This window comes from Chiloscyllium punctatum, chromosome 37 (genome assembly GCF_047496795.1).
Source record: "Chiloscyllium punctatum isolate Juve2018m chromosome 37, sChiPun1.3, whole genome shotgun sequence".
NCBI lineage: Eukaryota > Metazoa > Chordata > Chondrichthyes > Orectolobiformes > Hemiscylliidae > Chiloscyllium > Chiloscyllium punctatum.
Window position 1 is genome coordinate 35335668 of NC_092775.1, and position 13192 is coordinate 35348859.

At 39.3% G+C, this 13192-nt stretch overlaps 1 protein-coding gene across 1 annotated transcript in view; it reads left to right on the top strand.

Annotated features, from left to right (window-relative positions):
- The first annotated feature begins 1303 nt into the window (after positions 1-1303).
- Positions 1304-13192, top strand: part of LOC140462989 (cadherin-4-like) — a 656453-nt gene continuing 644564 nt past the window's right edge. The window contains exons 1-2 of the mRNA XM_072556570.1: positions 1304-1594; positions 1872-1986. Of these exons, the coding sequence (XP_072412671.1) occupies positions 1541-1594; positions 1872-1986 (169 nt within the window). The 5' untranslated portion in view covers positions 1304-1540. The remainder of the gene's footprint in view (positions 1595-1871; positions 1987-13192) is intronic.

A 13192-nucleotide genomic window follows, 5' to 3' on the forward strand; every position in this document is an offset into this window, starting at 1 on the left:
GCTCTGGTTTCCTCCCACACTCCAAAAATATGCAGGTCAGGTGAATTGACCATGCAAAATTGCCCCTAGTGTTAGGGGCAGGGATAAATGTAGGGGGGTGGGTTGTGGGTTGGTGTGGACTTGTTCGGCCGAAGGGCCTGTTCCCACACTGTAAGGAATATAATCTATGATGACCTGTGAGAATTACATATATCATGATGTTGAGCAGTTTTATTCCAGTTCCAAATGTGTACAAGTCCAATGTACAAAACCCATTGTAGTTTGCCAGAAAAGGGCTTAACAGATTTAACCATTCCCAAAGAAGTAATGGGTGGCATGAGTACTGGGAAAATGTGCATAAGAAGCATTCTTTGATTGTTGCAATTAATTTGAAGGCAGTTTGTTCAGACAGAGCAACCTACTGTACATCTAGTCCATGTCATAATCTTGGAATAATTAATGCCTTGCTCCCAACACAAGCCAGAAGATTAAAAAAATACCTATACTCTTGTGGTGCAGTGGTAGTGAGCTAGGTAGGCTTGGGTTCAAGTCCCTTCTCTGCCAGAGTGTGTAATAACATCTCTGAATATGTAATTAGGAAAAAAAAAGTGTTTCAGAAAATGCATATGATGGAATGGTTTCAGATATCTAGTGATGCTATGTGCTTTATACTCAGCATCACTTCTATATATATTCAAATCAGTTGCAATATTCAGATATTGGTACTTGAATTTCAAAACAAAAATCGCTCTATAAGATTACAAAATATTCGAAAATCCTGTGAAATAAATTCTGAATTCATGTTTTAACTGCAGAAAACTTCATTAGTTTACATTAACGCATTTTTAAAAAGGAGAATTGGTGCTTGTGTTTCATCCGTATGAAATCGTGCCTTCTCTCCGGCTGACTTTTGCAAAGAACTCAATGGATGATGTGGAAGTCTTGGAGCTCACGCATAGAGAGGCCTGGGGTTCAGAAATCAATTACCTTTGCCCCTCCTGGTTATTTTATGCACACATACCATGAGCCACCATTGGAAAATAAAGATGCTTTTGTTGTTTCACTTTGAACGGGAGCCCGTGCATTTGTTTTGGAATGCTTGTCTCTCCACAAGGGATTCTCCAGCATTGAGGAGAGAAGGGGCCCTGAGATGTTGTCAGTGCCTGGTACCTGTATTGTCATGTAAATCCTTGGGATGGGGAGGGGGGCGGAGCTCTGGCTTTGCGCTACGGCTCCGCCTCTGGGTGGGCGGGGTTACAGTGACGTGTCGACGGTCTTTTGGGGGGGGGGGGAGGAGGAGGAGGAGGTGGTGAAGCGCCGCGCACCTGCAGCGTGAAATTGACACACAGAGAGAGACAGAGGCAAGAGAAGAGCCCAGTGCAGAGCCCACACAGAGACAGCAGCAGGCAGCTGAGATCCGCTCCACTCTCCCACTGCATGAACAGCACCGAAACGCCGCTAGACAGGGGCTTCATTTTCACCTCAACTTTGCCCGACTTTCTTTTTTTTCTCTCTGTTCCCGGTGGGGTGGTGGTGGGGGTGGAGGTTTGCAGTTAGCAGGATGCTAACCTCCGCTGCCATCCTTCCGATCGCACTGCTTATTTGCTCAGTTCGGGTGAGGGGATAATTCTTGTTAATTGCTAGTGATAAATGCATTTTCTTACACGGTGCCTTTGCGAGCCGCAGTTATCGCGAAAGCACGGTTTGGTCTCTTGTCTTTATGTTTCATTTCTGATATGTGTGTGGGTTTACTGCTGTATTATTTCCCAAATGCTTCAAATTGTGGTTCTACTGCCTTTTTAATTTTTTTTATATATGCAAAACTGCCCTGCTTCCAGTAGTTTTAACCCGCAATAAGTTTGAATGGGGAATTTTCTGCTTGATCATCTCAGGCATCGGCAGCGGATGCTGAAGGGAGACTATCCTCGTGTCGGACTGGATTTTCTGAAGATGTGTATGCCGCGTTTGTTTCAAGGAGTGTTTTAGAAGGCCAGAGTTTTCTTAAAGGTAAGGGCAATGAGATGTTTAAATGCGATCCTCTTAAGACAGGCTGTGCCCAGTACCGTTATTTCGCAAGGGAGGCTTGGGAGATCCGTAGTGCAAGTGGCAAATCGCCAGATAGTGGAAATGTGTAAGGAAACCTCTCCTCACCCACCCCCGACGCGACTCGGCAGCTTTGATAAAACTTTCGTTGCCGAGTTCTATCGGAAGGCGAGATGCCCAGGCTTTAAATTTTGTTTGTCGTTGAACCGATGGAAATGTTTGCTTTCTCTGATGCTGGCCCGGTGGCTGCGGAACCTGTTTCTGCCTAATGCAACCACTAGCTATTTCTTCAAGCTGTGTTGATGTATAGCTCCACTATATTTCACTCCTTGTGTTAACAAAACAAAATTGTGCTTTAACTGTGTTTGAAAGCTGTCCAATTGAATAGAGACCTTCATTGTTTAGAGAAACGGTGTAAATTTCATTTCACTCTCCGCCTGTTTCTTGACATGAACGTAGTTTGAGTTTGAACCTTGCAAACTTTGTATCTGTCAAGTATTTGTGCATCGATGCGTGAGATATGTCTGTTTTTAAAAGCAATTTTCACGCGGGGATGGGGGAGGGAACACCAATTGTTGAGAGCTGGATTTGTACCATTGTTCTATGTGTAAACCAATCTGCGAGTTTCATTGATCCCAATTCCCTTGGCAGGGTTTCTCGGCTTTATTTTATTGGGATTTAAACACGGGCGAATGGGAGCAGGATAAAATGAATCAGTGACTTTCCGAATAAGGGGAACACATTGTAATGTTTTATGCCCGCGTTTTAAACATATAGCAGTTGGATACATTCGCTCTGATAGAGTGGACTTTTTGAGTTTGCCAAGTGAAGTCATTGGTGTCCAGAAATTAGGAGTGAAAAGGGTATGGCAAGCTGTGATCCTTGCTCTCAGTTGCGTTTCAGATCAATCCATGAAGGGTATATATTTTGTTCCTTTTTTACTTAAGGTGGCTGCTTCTTCTGGATTTTTACTCAACAAAATCATGGATCAAATTTGATTGTCTTGAACCGATGGGACTAACGATCTCCTAAATGTGACGGTGTTGATCTCAATAAACATGGGTATTCATTTGAATATCCATCTTGTTGAGTCTGGGCATACTTTATTCTTTTCGATTGTTTGTTTGTTTGTGCTGAAGTGCGCATCATTGTGATAAGGTGACATTCGGTTTTATTTCTTGAAAAGTGGAAAACGTATGAAAAAATTGAAAGGTAAACACTGAAGTGACATTATGTTTTTTTAAAAAAATATAATAATAAACCAAGATTTGGATGTACAAAGAGTTCCTAATAATTGAAAAGCTAACATCTTCATTTGCTGGAAACTGAGGTGATTTAGTGAAAGGTACAATTTTTCTGCATTGTGAATTATTGGTGATTCCTAATATTTCCAGTATCATGTCAAAATATTATTTTCATCAACTAACCAGTCATTTATGAAGTTAATTTCACTACTCAAAATATTTGGCCTTTCACACTGCTCCAGAAAATATAAGGGTTTTCCTTCCCACTGCAGATAAGCCTATATGCTAAAACTTGTACAATTTTGAAGAAACCAAAGCTGTGAGATTTGAATAATGACATCAGATGCTTCAAAAGCTCCAGTAGTGCAAGAAATGAATGAATTGTTTGTTCTGAATGACTAAATTGTAAGTCTTATTTGATCTGATGATTTGAAAATTGTCTACAACGGTTTACGTTGAGCCCAAATTTGATATGGAACACCAAAATTACACATCATACCCAAGTGGCAGGGGAAATTTCTAAATAATAGTGAAATCTAGAATTTAGAATTAGATTTTTAAACTCTGTCTCTGCACCCAGAGATGCATGACACAGACAAGCGACATGTTTACATCTGTTTCCATTGCTAGTTTTTTTTCTTGGAGCTAGTCACTATCCTGTGCCAGAGGCAACAGAATTTGTGGGTGCCCCAGTCTGCAGCAAGCGTACCTGACCAGGAAACTATGATTCTTACCACCTCCCATAGGCACACAAGTTGAAGTGTGGAGTTACCTTTAGCTGATTTGTGTTTGTTCGAGCATGATCACAGCATCTAACCTGTCTGTCTGGTATCAAATTAGATATTTTCAACTTCATTGACATCCTCTTCAAAGATAAAGGGTCAATTTTGAGTTATGACTATGGACATTACAGACTTCTGTTGTTACTTACTTCTGTTTTTGTACAGAAAATTCTTTACACCTCAATAAATCAGGTTCAACCTTGAGATTGCTAACCAGTTCAGGGTTAGTCAATTTTGCAATTATCAATTCATAGACTGATGTTGACATAACATTATATTATACATTATAATGTTACGATACCAGAACCATTCTTGTGTTCTGAGTAAAAGTAATATTACAATACTGTTACTTAAACTGAAAACTCTTTGTTATAATTTGTGTAAAAATGATTGAACAAACTTCTGCTTACTTTTTTTAGATATTTCTTTGCATTCCCTTATGCATTTTTAAAATGTTAGACGGGCTAATTGAATATAACCTATTCATATTATCTACACTTTTTAATTTTCTAAGTCTACAGCATTTCTTCTTTCTTTTAAAAATCTCATTCTTTCTTCAGGCACTTGACTTTGCACAACCTAAGAAGTCGATACTAATTGGCTGCTTATGCCAATTATGCAAAAAGAATTATGTTTATTGGCTAGACACCAATTTTAACCCCAAGTTTGGTGATTTAACACTTGGTTCTGAAATAGGTGAGGTTTTTCAGCCCTCATTTATTGTGTTTGGTAGCGCTTACATATATTCCTAATGGCATACCATACCTAACTATCCAGCGCTGACTTGTCTTGAGTTCTCAATTGGATAGTGAAGGTTCAGAGAAAGATTGTACTGTACCAAACAGGGACCAATGCGACATTAATAAGATCAGGATGTTAAAATCAAAGTATTTGGAAGCCAGGAAGTTTAGAGTACTCCTGCTCTGGCATCAACAGAGTAAAAGTATGCATGTTATTGATTCTGGAGCCAGACAGGTGTTAGATGTAAATATTTGGGCAGTTTAATTTGAAAAGAATTTTTATACAACAGCATACTTGTCATTTTTAAGGTCAAAACTGTAACAACGTCAATCTTGTAAACCTTAGTTTCATGAAGAATTTATATTTTATGCATTGCTTAATGCTATAATGATTGAAGATGGTCTGTGTGTGAGCTTGCATGTTTATGTGACATTAGTTGTCCATCCAGACCAGGCAATTTAAACATCAATTTTTTGAACATAAATTCATCACTTAAATCATTACAGGTATTTTAATTCAAAAGCTAAATGATGGCATTAAATATTGTTACTATTATACGTGAATAAAGTCATCAATATACCTTTTTATTAATTCCTATGGAAATCAGACCCATTGGTTTTGTCACTGACGTCTGTTTTGGGTAACAAAGGCCAACTGATCCTACATATGGCCAATTCTTTTTAAACTGATGAATACATAAGTGGTTTTTAAATTTCAAAATACTTTCCAGACAAGAATGGTCATCCAAGGAGGCAGTTTCTTTTTGTTCCTTGTAAGCTTTTCACCCAGACTCCAGTACAATTGCTATAGCCTATGTAAAACATCAGGAACTTCATAAGTAAATTAGATCCCACAACAATAAATATTGAGAAATATAAATATGGAACAACTTTTTTCTGGTTTAAAATATAGTTTGGTTATTAGATCCTGCCCATATTTACCATGTCCAACACAAGAGAATTCAACTATGAACATTTAATGTTCAATGGCCTTACCATCACTGCTTCACTAGCAGACATCTATTGCCCAGAATCTGAATGAGAAGAGCGACATGAGTACTATGTCAAAAACTTGGAATCCAGAGGTGTGTGACTCAGCTCTATCTTCTCAACCCTTGTAAGCCATAGGCAAAAATCCAGAGTTTGATGGAATACTCTCCATTTGCCTCTATGAGGGCAGCTCCAGCAACACTCGAAGCGTGATACTATCCAGGACCAAGCAGTCCATTGAGTTGCCACCCCATCCACTACCTTCACTTTTCACTGTCTTCATAACTGCCATAAATGCTACACATGGTTATAGTGCAGTAACTCACCAAGGTTACTTGAAACCTCCCTCCAAAACCATGATCTCTACTAACCAAAATGATAAGAGCAGCTGATGCATGGAAACACCACTGCTCACAAGGTCCCCTCTGAGCCACTCATGATTCTGATTTGAAAAGGTCTTGCTGACTCTTCACTGCCACTAGGTCAAAATCTTGGAACTCCCTTCCTAACAACAGTGTGGGGATTCCTAAGGACCAAGGACTGCAGTGCATCAAGACACTTAACACCACCTAGTTAAGGGTGGTGAGGAATGGGTAACATGCTGGTTTAGTCAACAATACCCACATCCAGTTATATTCTTTAAATTGGCCACAACTCCGGTCGAAATTGGAAAATTCATCTAATCCAGGAAGGCTCTTCAAATTATACCTTTTCTAAGAAATGTAGGTACGAGTAGACACTGACAAGTTTTTTTTTCATGTATTTACTTAATTTACTGAGACTGACTAGTGTACACCAACTTTAAAGTATTAAATGATTCATGTTACTTAAAGAAATGTTCAGTGTTAAATTTGGTTCCTCATAAAGAAGATCATTGCTCCACTTTATTATAAAAGTGTTGTGGTGATGAAACCTATTTTCAAGTAGTTAATAAAACACTAAGTCACAACTGTAATGAAAAATGAATTATTACATTATGCCTGATTAGCACTGGTTCATTGAAGATTTTACTTTTGTGATTTATGCAAATATTTTTTAACAAACTATGGCCTAAATAGTTCAAATTCCAGTGTATTTAGGCACAATTTCCTGAACTCACTTCATGGCTTTACTTCTAGATGTAGATTAAAGAAAAAAGTGAAGATTATTTGGTCAGTAGCTTTCACCTGTGTGGTTCAGTTTTCATCTGTTCACTCTTTTTAATTTTTTTTCTGCACCTTCTGCTGTCCAAAGGATTATCTGTTTACTCTGCAACATATTGTCCCTTTAATCCACGTCATCTTTCCCACCAGCAGAGCTGTTCACAATGTGCCAGGAAGTTATCTGATTTTCCAAGGCTAATACAAGGATTAATACAGCAGGATCTTGATTCCTGTTTTTCATTATAATACCTACCTCTACAAATAGCACTGAAGGGACTGTGCTGACATGTATAATAGAACCACTTTAGTACATGATTTGTTCAAGTAAAGCCACTAATTTAGTTTGATTAAACTAAACTGATGCTTGAATGTTATCTGTTTATAATTTACGTTCAATTGAATTGGAAAATTAAAATCGATGAAATAGCATTTAAAATATTGCTAATTTGCATAGATTGGTTCTGGTCAGTGACAGTGCATCTCCAGGTGGAAGTTCTCATTGCTGCATCTAGGCGGGCTTTTACATTTTAATGAAAAAGGAAGGTTGTACAAATGGGATTTAAATTTTCTCTCAGATTTCCAGAAAATTCCCTGTTCAGTCCCTAATAATCTGTACTTAATGCTTTCATATGTGGAAGTCTTGCAACTCTTGAGAGCTGAAGTTAGTTTTTAAACACATGCATTCAATCACTTGCCTAATTCCAGTAGTGTACTCAAATGTATCGGCTACAGAAAGATATACTAAGGTCCATGGAATAGAAATTTACTTGGAATCATGAAAACTTTTTTTGTGTGCAGATGTTGTTATTTATATTTCACAAACAATGGGATAGATCTTAAATTCTCTGTGTGACTGAGTTAACAGCAGTGTTAAAATTTAAGGTGGGTGACGTGTAATATTCCTATTACACTGCTATTTATCCTCCCGCTTTGCTAGGTTACTGATATGCCTACCTGAATCAGACAGGGGACACCCTTTTGCTTTATTTTTTTCAGGGAATGAGCATAGATACAAGATAACTATGCCTTTATAATGTCCTGTTGGCCAGATGGTGCATCATAGAGGTTTTACTCAGTAAAACATAGGGCAGTAGAGAGAACAGACAGTTGGACATATGAATAGTAATATTGTGAGGCAAGAAGCAGCATAAGTTGCTGCCATGGTCTATGAGAATAATGAGGACAATTGAAATCACTGGGGTCTCTGCTCCCCTCAAGCCTGTAGGGATACATGCCAAGAGGGTTTCTGACCCATCCCAGTGTAGTGAGCAGCAGTAGAATGCTAAACCAGCTGGTCACTTGCTGTGTGGAATCTATCCATATGTGTGTTAATTGGAATTCAATTGATTCATTTTAAACTATGAAATATAAAGTTCAGTAAATCCTACAATATTTCTGAAGTGATGTGGATTTATTTTTATCGGAAGCATTTAAATACATGCTTTAGAAATAAAATGGTAAATTCTTTCTTTTCCCCCAAATGAAAGACCAAAATGTTTTAAAAATGAAACAATTGTTATGGCTGGGAAGAAGTCCATGATTTGACAAACATTGTGTTGTACAGTTTGTGCTGGATCATCAATTAAAATGTTGTAAATAGGAATTATGGTATATCTTGCAAATGTTGCCTTCAGTGGGAAGAATGTATTGCATTTGACAGAAATCTTGAACTGGCACAATTTGCACTTTGTTTCCTTTTGGATGTTGGACCTTGCATTTCTCCATAGCAGGTCAAGATGAACATAAATTTCTGCTCGATTGTGCACAGGGTCTGTTTAAATTCTTAAATCATTGGAAAAAAAAAGATGCCAAATCCAATCATTGTAGGAAGTTATTTTTCTTGACTCTGTTATTTTACTACTCAAAATGGTCAACATTATGCCATAAACTGCTTTTCCTTTACAATTCTGTCTGTCCTGCATTTTCATTTTCCTATATGTTCCCACTTGCCTTTTCCAATGGTTTGTACTTCTGTGCCCATATATATCCAAAAATGGTAAGCTCAATACATCCTCCTCATCAACATGATGCTAAAACTGACAGCATTTTAAGAAGAAAACTGGAAATGCCCAATCTACCTGGCTGCAGCATCATTTACGGGTGCTGTCAGTCTCCTTTTGTTTTGGTAGATAAGTCAGAAGTGACGATGACGACAACTTCAATTTCTACAGCACAATTAATATAATTAAATTCTCCAAGGTGATCCGCAGAAATACTTTTAATCAAGATTTGTTACTATTGTTGGGAGACGTTAAGTCAAATTGCTAAAAAGCTTGGCCAAATGGGTTTTAAGGGATATCAGAAAGCGAGAAAAAGAGGTTAAGATCTTGGTGTTTCAGCAGCTAAATGGTGGTACAACTTAAAACCAAAATTAACCAAGAGACCAGAATTAAATTGATTGCACAGGAGCAGAAAAGTCCTGTTAACTCCTGTTCATTAAGAAAAAGGGTTAAACTAAAATTCTTTATTTAATTCTATACACTTTTCTTTGCTTTCTGTTTGATCTTGACGGTGTGTAATATTGTTTTTTTTGTTTGACCTTAAATTGATTTTAAATTAGATATCAGTTTCTTCCCAGTATTGTTCACTTCTGTAACATAATCTATCTTCATTGTCACTTCTAATGAAATTTTAATGTGCATTTATCAAATCCAGGCTCAGGACTTTTCCTGTGCCTTTTCCTCACAAATTGTCCAAACCATATAAATTCAACTCAACAGTGCCCCTGCCTGCATCCTGTCTTATACCAAATCCATTAATTTGATGTAAAGTATGCAATCGCATTTGGTTTCCCCCACACTCCAACTTGCATTGTGAAATGATTTGGGATGTTTTTACGTATTGAAAGAATTATGAAGTTGAATCCAAGTTCCAGGCACTTAGTTCTAAGATTTGTGTATCTAATTCTATCCTCTGTACGCTTTAAATTGTACCTGCTTTTAGAAACACCATCAACCCAAAAATAATGAAAACAATTCTTACCATGTGGAATGGTCTAGCTTGATTTAACAATTAAAAGTTCTGTAATCCATTCAAGGGATATTTGAGCAGTTGTTATGCCCCAGTATGTTCTGAACTTGAAACCGACTTCCATACATTGAAAACTGATTATGAAAAGCTGCAAAAAAATCTAATGATTACCTAAGTTGTTCTTTCATTGAAAAAGCTTCCCTGCACAAGTGGGGGGGACAAAAGAAACATTTATTGATGTTCACTTGGTTCAAGAAATGTTGCTGGTTCAGATACAAAGGCACTGAATATTGCAAACTCTCAATGTGTGAACACTGTATCATAGGACCAAAACGTGTGGTGCTGCAACAGCACAGCTGGTCAGGCAGCATCTGAGGAGCAGGGGAATCAACGTTTTGGGCATAAGCTCTTCATCAGGAATGAAGCCTGTGGGCTAAGGGGGCTGAGAAATAAAAGGATGGGCCTGCAGGAAGGGCAGCTGGGAGTGCGATAGGTCGGAGGAGAAGGTGGAGTGGATAGGTGGGAAGGAAGATGGACAGGTCAAGAGGGCAGTGCCAAGTTGGAAGATTGGGACTAGGATAAGGTGGTGGAGAAATGGCGAAACTGGTGAAATTCACATAGGATCCTGAAACCACATGGGATCGAAGATGGAAGGTGAGGCGTTCTTCCTCCAGGCATCGGGTGGTGAGGATTTGGTGATGGGGGAGGCCCAGGACCTGCAGGTCCTTGGTGGAATGGGAGAGGGAGTTAGTGTTCAACCACCTTCCACCCCACCAACGTCTGGATACATCATATCATTCTCCACCATTACCGCCACCTACAAACCGACCTCACCATCCGAGATATATTTCCCTCCCCACCCCTATCTGCGTTTCGGAGAGACCATTCCCTCTGTGACTCCCTTGTCAAGTCCACACTCCCTGCCACCCACGCACCCCCACCCCCACCTTCCCTCCTGGCACCTTCCCCTGCCACTGCAAAAAGTACAAAGCCTGCACTCGCACCTCTCCCCTCGCCTCCATCCAAGGCCCAAAAGGATCCTTCCACATCTGACACAAATTTACCTGTACTTCCATACATGTCGTTTACTGCATCAGTGCACCCAATCTCCTCTACATTGCAAAGACAGGATGCCAACTTGCGGATCAATTCAGAGAAAATCTCTGAGACACCTGCACTAACCAACCCCACTGACCTGTTGCTGAACACTTCAACTCCCTCTCCTACTCCACCAAGGTCATGCAGGTCCTGGGTCTCCTCCATTGCCAAACTCTAACCACCCGACAATAGGAGGAAGAAAGCCTCATCTTCCACCTTGGGACCCTCCAACCACACGGGATCAGTGTGGATTTCACCAGTTTCCCCATTTTCCCCTTCCTCCACCTTATCTCAGTCCCAACCTTCCAACTTGGCACCGCCCTCCTGAACTGTCCTACCTGTCCATTTTCCTTCCCACCTATCTACTCCACCCTCCTCTCCGACCTATCACATTCCCAGCTGCTATCCCCCGCATTTATCTCTGAGCCCCCTTGGCTAACAGCCTCATCCCTGAAGAAGGGCTAATGCTCAATGTCAATTCTCCTGCTCCTCATGGTGCCTGACAGACTGTGTGCTTTTTCAGCACCCTGAATTTTGACTCTGATCTCCAGCAACTGCAGTCCTCACTTTCTCCACTGTATCATAAGATTTATAACTTACCTAGTTATCCACCTAATTGGAAAAGTACTTTAGACTTGAAGAACACATGATGAAATAACCATTTTTAATTTTGTGTTTTAAAAATATCAAAAGTTAGAAAACCATCCAGTCCACTTTTGTCATCTCAGTAGCCAAGATAACAAAGAGAACTAAGTTAGTGCGAGTAGGGCTTCTTCCAATGTGCTCTAAGTTCAAGTTATCCGAGAACCAATCTCCTGGAAATCTGACTGCAAGAAGCGTTACAGCTAACTGAGAATCTCTGCTTCACAAAATCTTGACTTCAATTTAAACATCAACTTATCTAAGAAACCAGTGGCCTACAATGAAAGAGATTGAGACAATCGTAAACTATAATTTTCTTGCTTTACCTTCATCAGTATCTAACCTTTTTGTATGTGTGGGTAATAGGTAATAGAGGTGAATGAGACATTGCATTGTAAACAGGCAGGATAAAGTGTTTGTTAGACACAAAACCTGCTGCTTGAAGTTTTAAACTGGGACAATCACACTGATGAACAAATACCTACTCTTCTATACAAACATGTTGATCAAGGGCAATAAGAAGGAATGTGCAAATACTGTCCATGACACAGTTATGATTTAAAACTGTCTAATTTTGATTTAATGATGTATTTTTAGCTTTAGAAAATAGCAAATCTCATATTCTAAGTTCAAATAAAATCAGTTGGTGTTTCAACCCTAGTTCCATTTGGATAAGTCATTGGTATCAGACTGTCATGTTTGATATTAATAAACTCACCAACCTTATCTGAGTCGAAAGAAATTCATGCTGAAAATTGGAGGAGCTTTCCTTTTGCAATGCAGAAATGTTGGCCAAGTGAGCAGAATTTGTATGTGGAAGTATGCTATGCCTGGCCTAAGAGTCTGTAGTGATTGTAACGTGGTCAACCAGGTAGACTTTTCATAATGAGTTCCTTTGATTGAGGCTGTTAACCTGGTCCAATCAGGGAGCCATGGCTGATACACCGGAGTGTCAGAGCTCTGATCTCCAGCATCTGCAGTCCTCACTTTCACACCGGAGTGTCAACCTACTCAATCTGAGAAGTGGCTGTAAGGAAGCTGGACCAGTGTCAAGTACAATGCACATGTAAATAAAGGGTAACTTGGTGATGGGATGCCAGCCTCTCTGTTTAGTTATTTCAGTGGTGATGAGAGAAAAGGAATATGCTTGTTAAGAAATTTGCTTGCAACAGTCGTATTTGATTTGGGGTAAGCATTTCTGCCATCATGCCATTCTTTGAGAAGCGTGACTTGTTCGATCCTGCTAATGAAGACTGGGCCCAGTATTTGGAAAGAATGTGTTTTTTTTTCCCCAGCAAATGAAATTGGGGTAGATGCAAGTGATAATTCTCCTGACAGCTTGTGGATCCACAGCTTTTTCAGTTATTAGGAGCTTAACGTTTCTTGAGGCAACACATACGAAAACCTTTTAAGAATGCTCTGATTTAGTTAAGCAATATTATGACCCAAGCTGCCTCTAATTCTAAAAATATCGGCTTTACTCGGCAGTTCAAGAACTAGGAGAGTCTCTGTTGGGATTTTTGACGAGGGGGTTAAAACAATTAGCAGAGACATGTGACTTT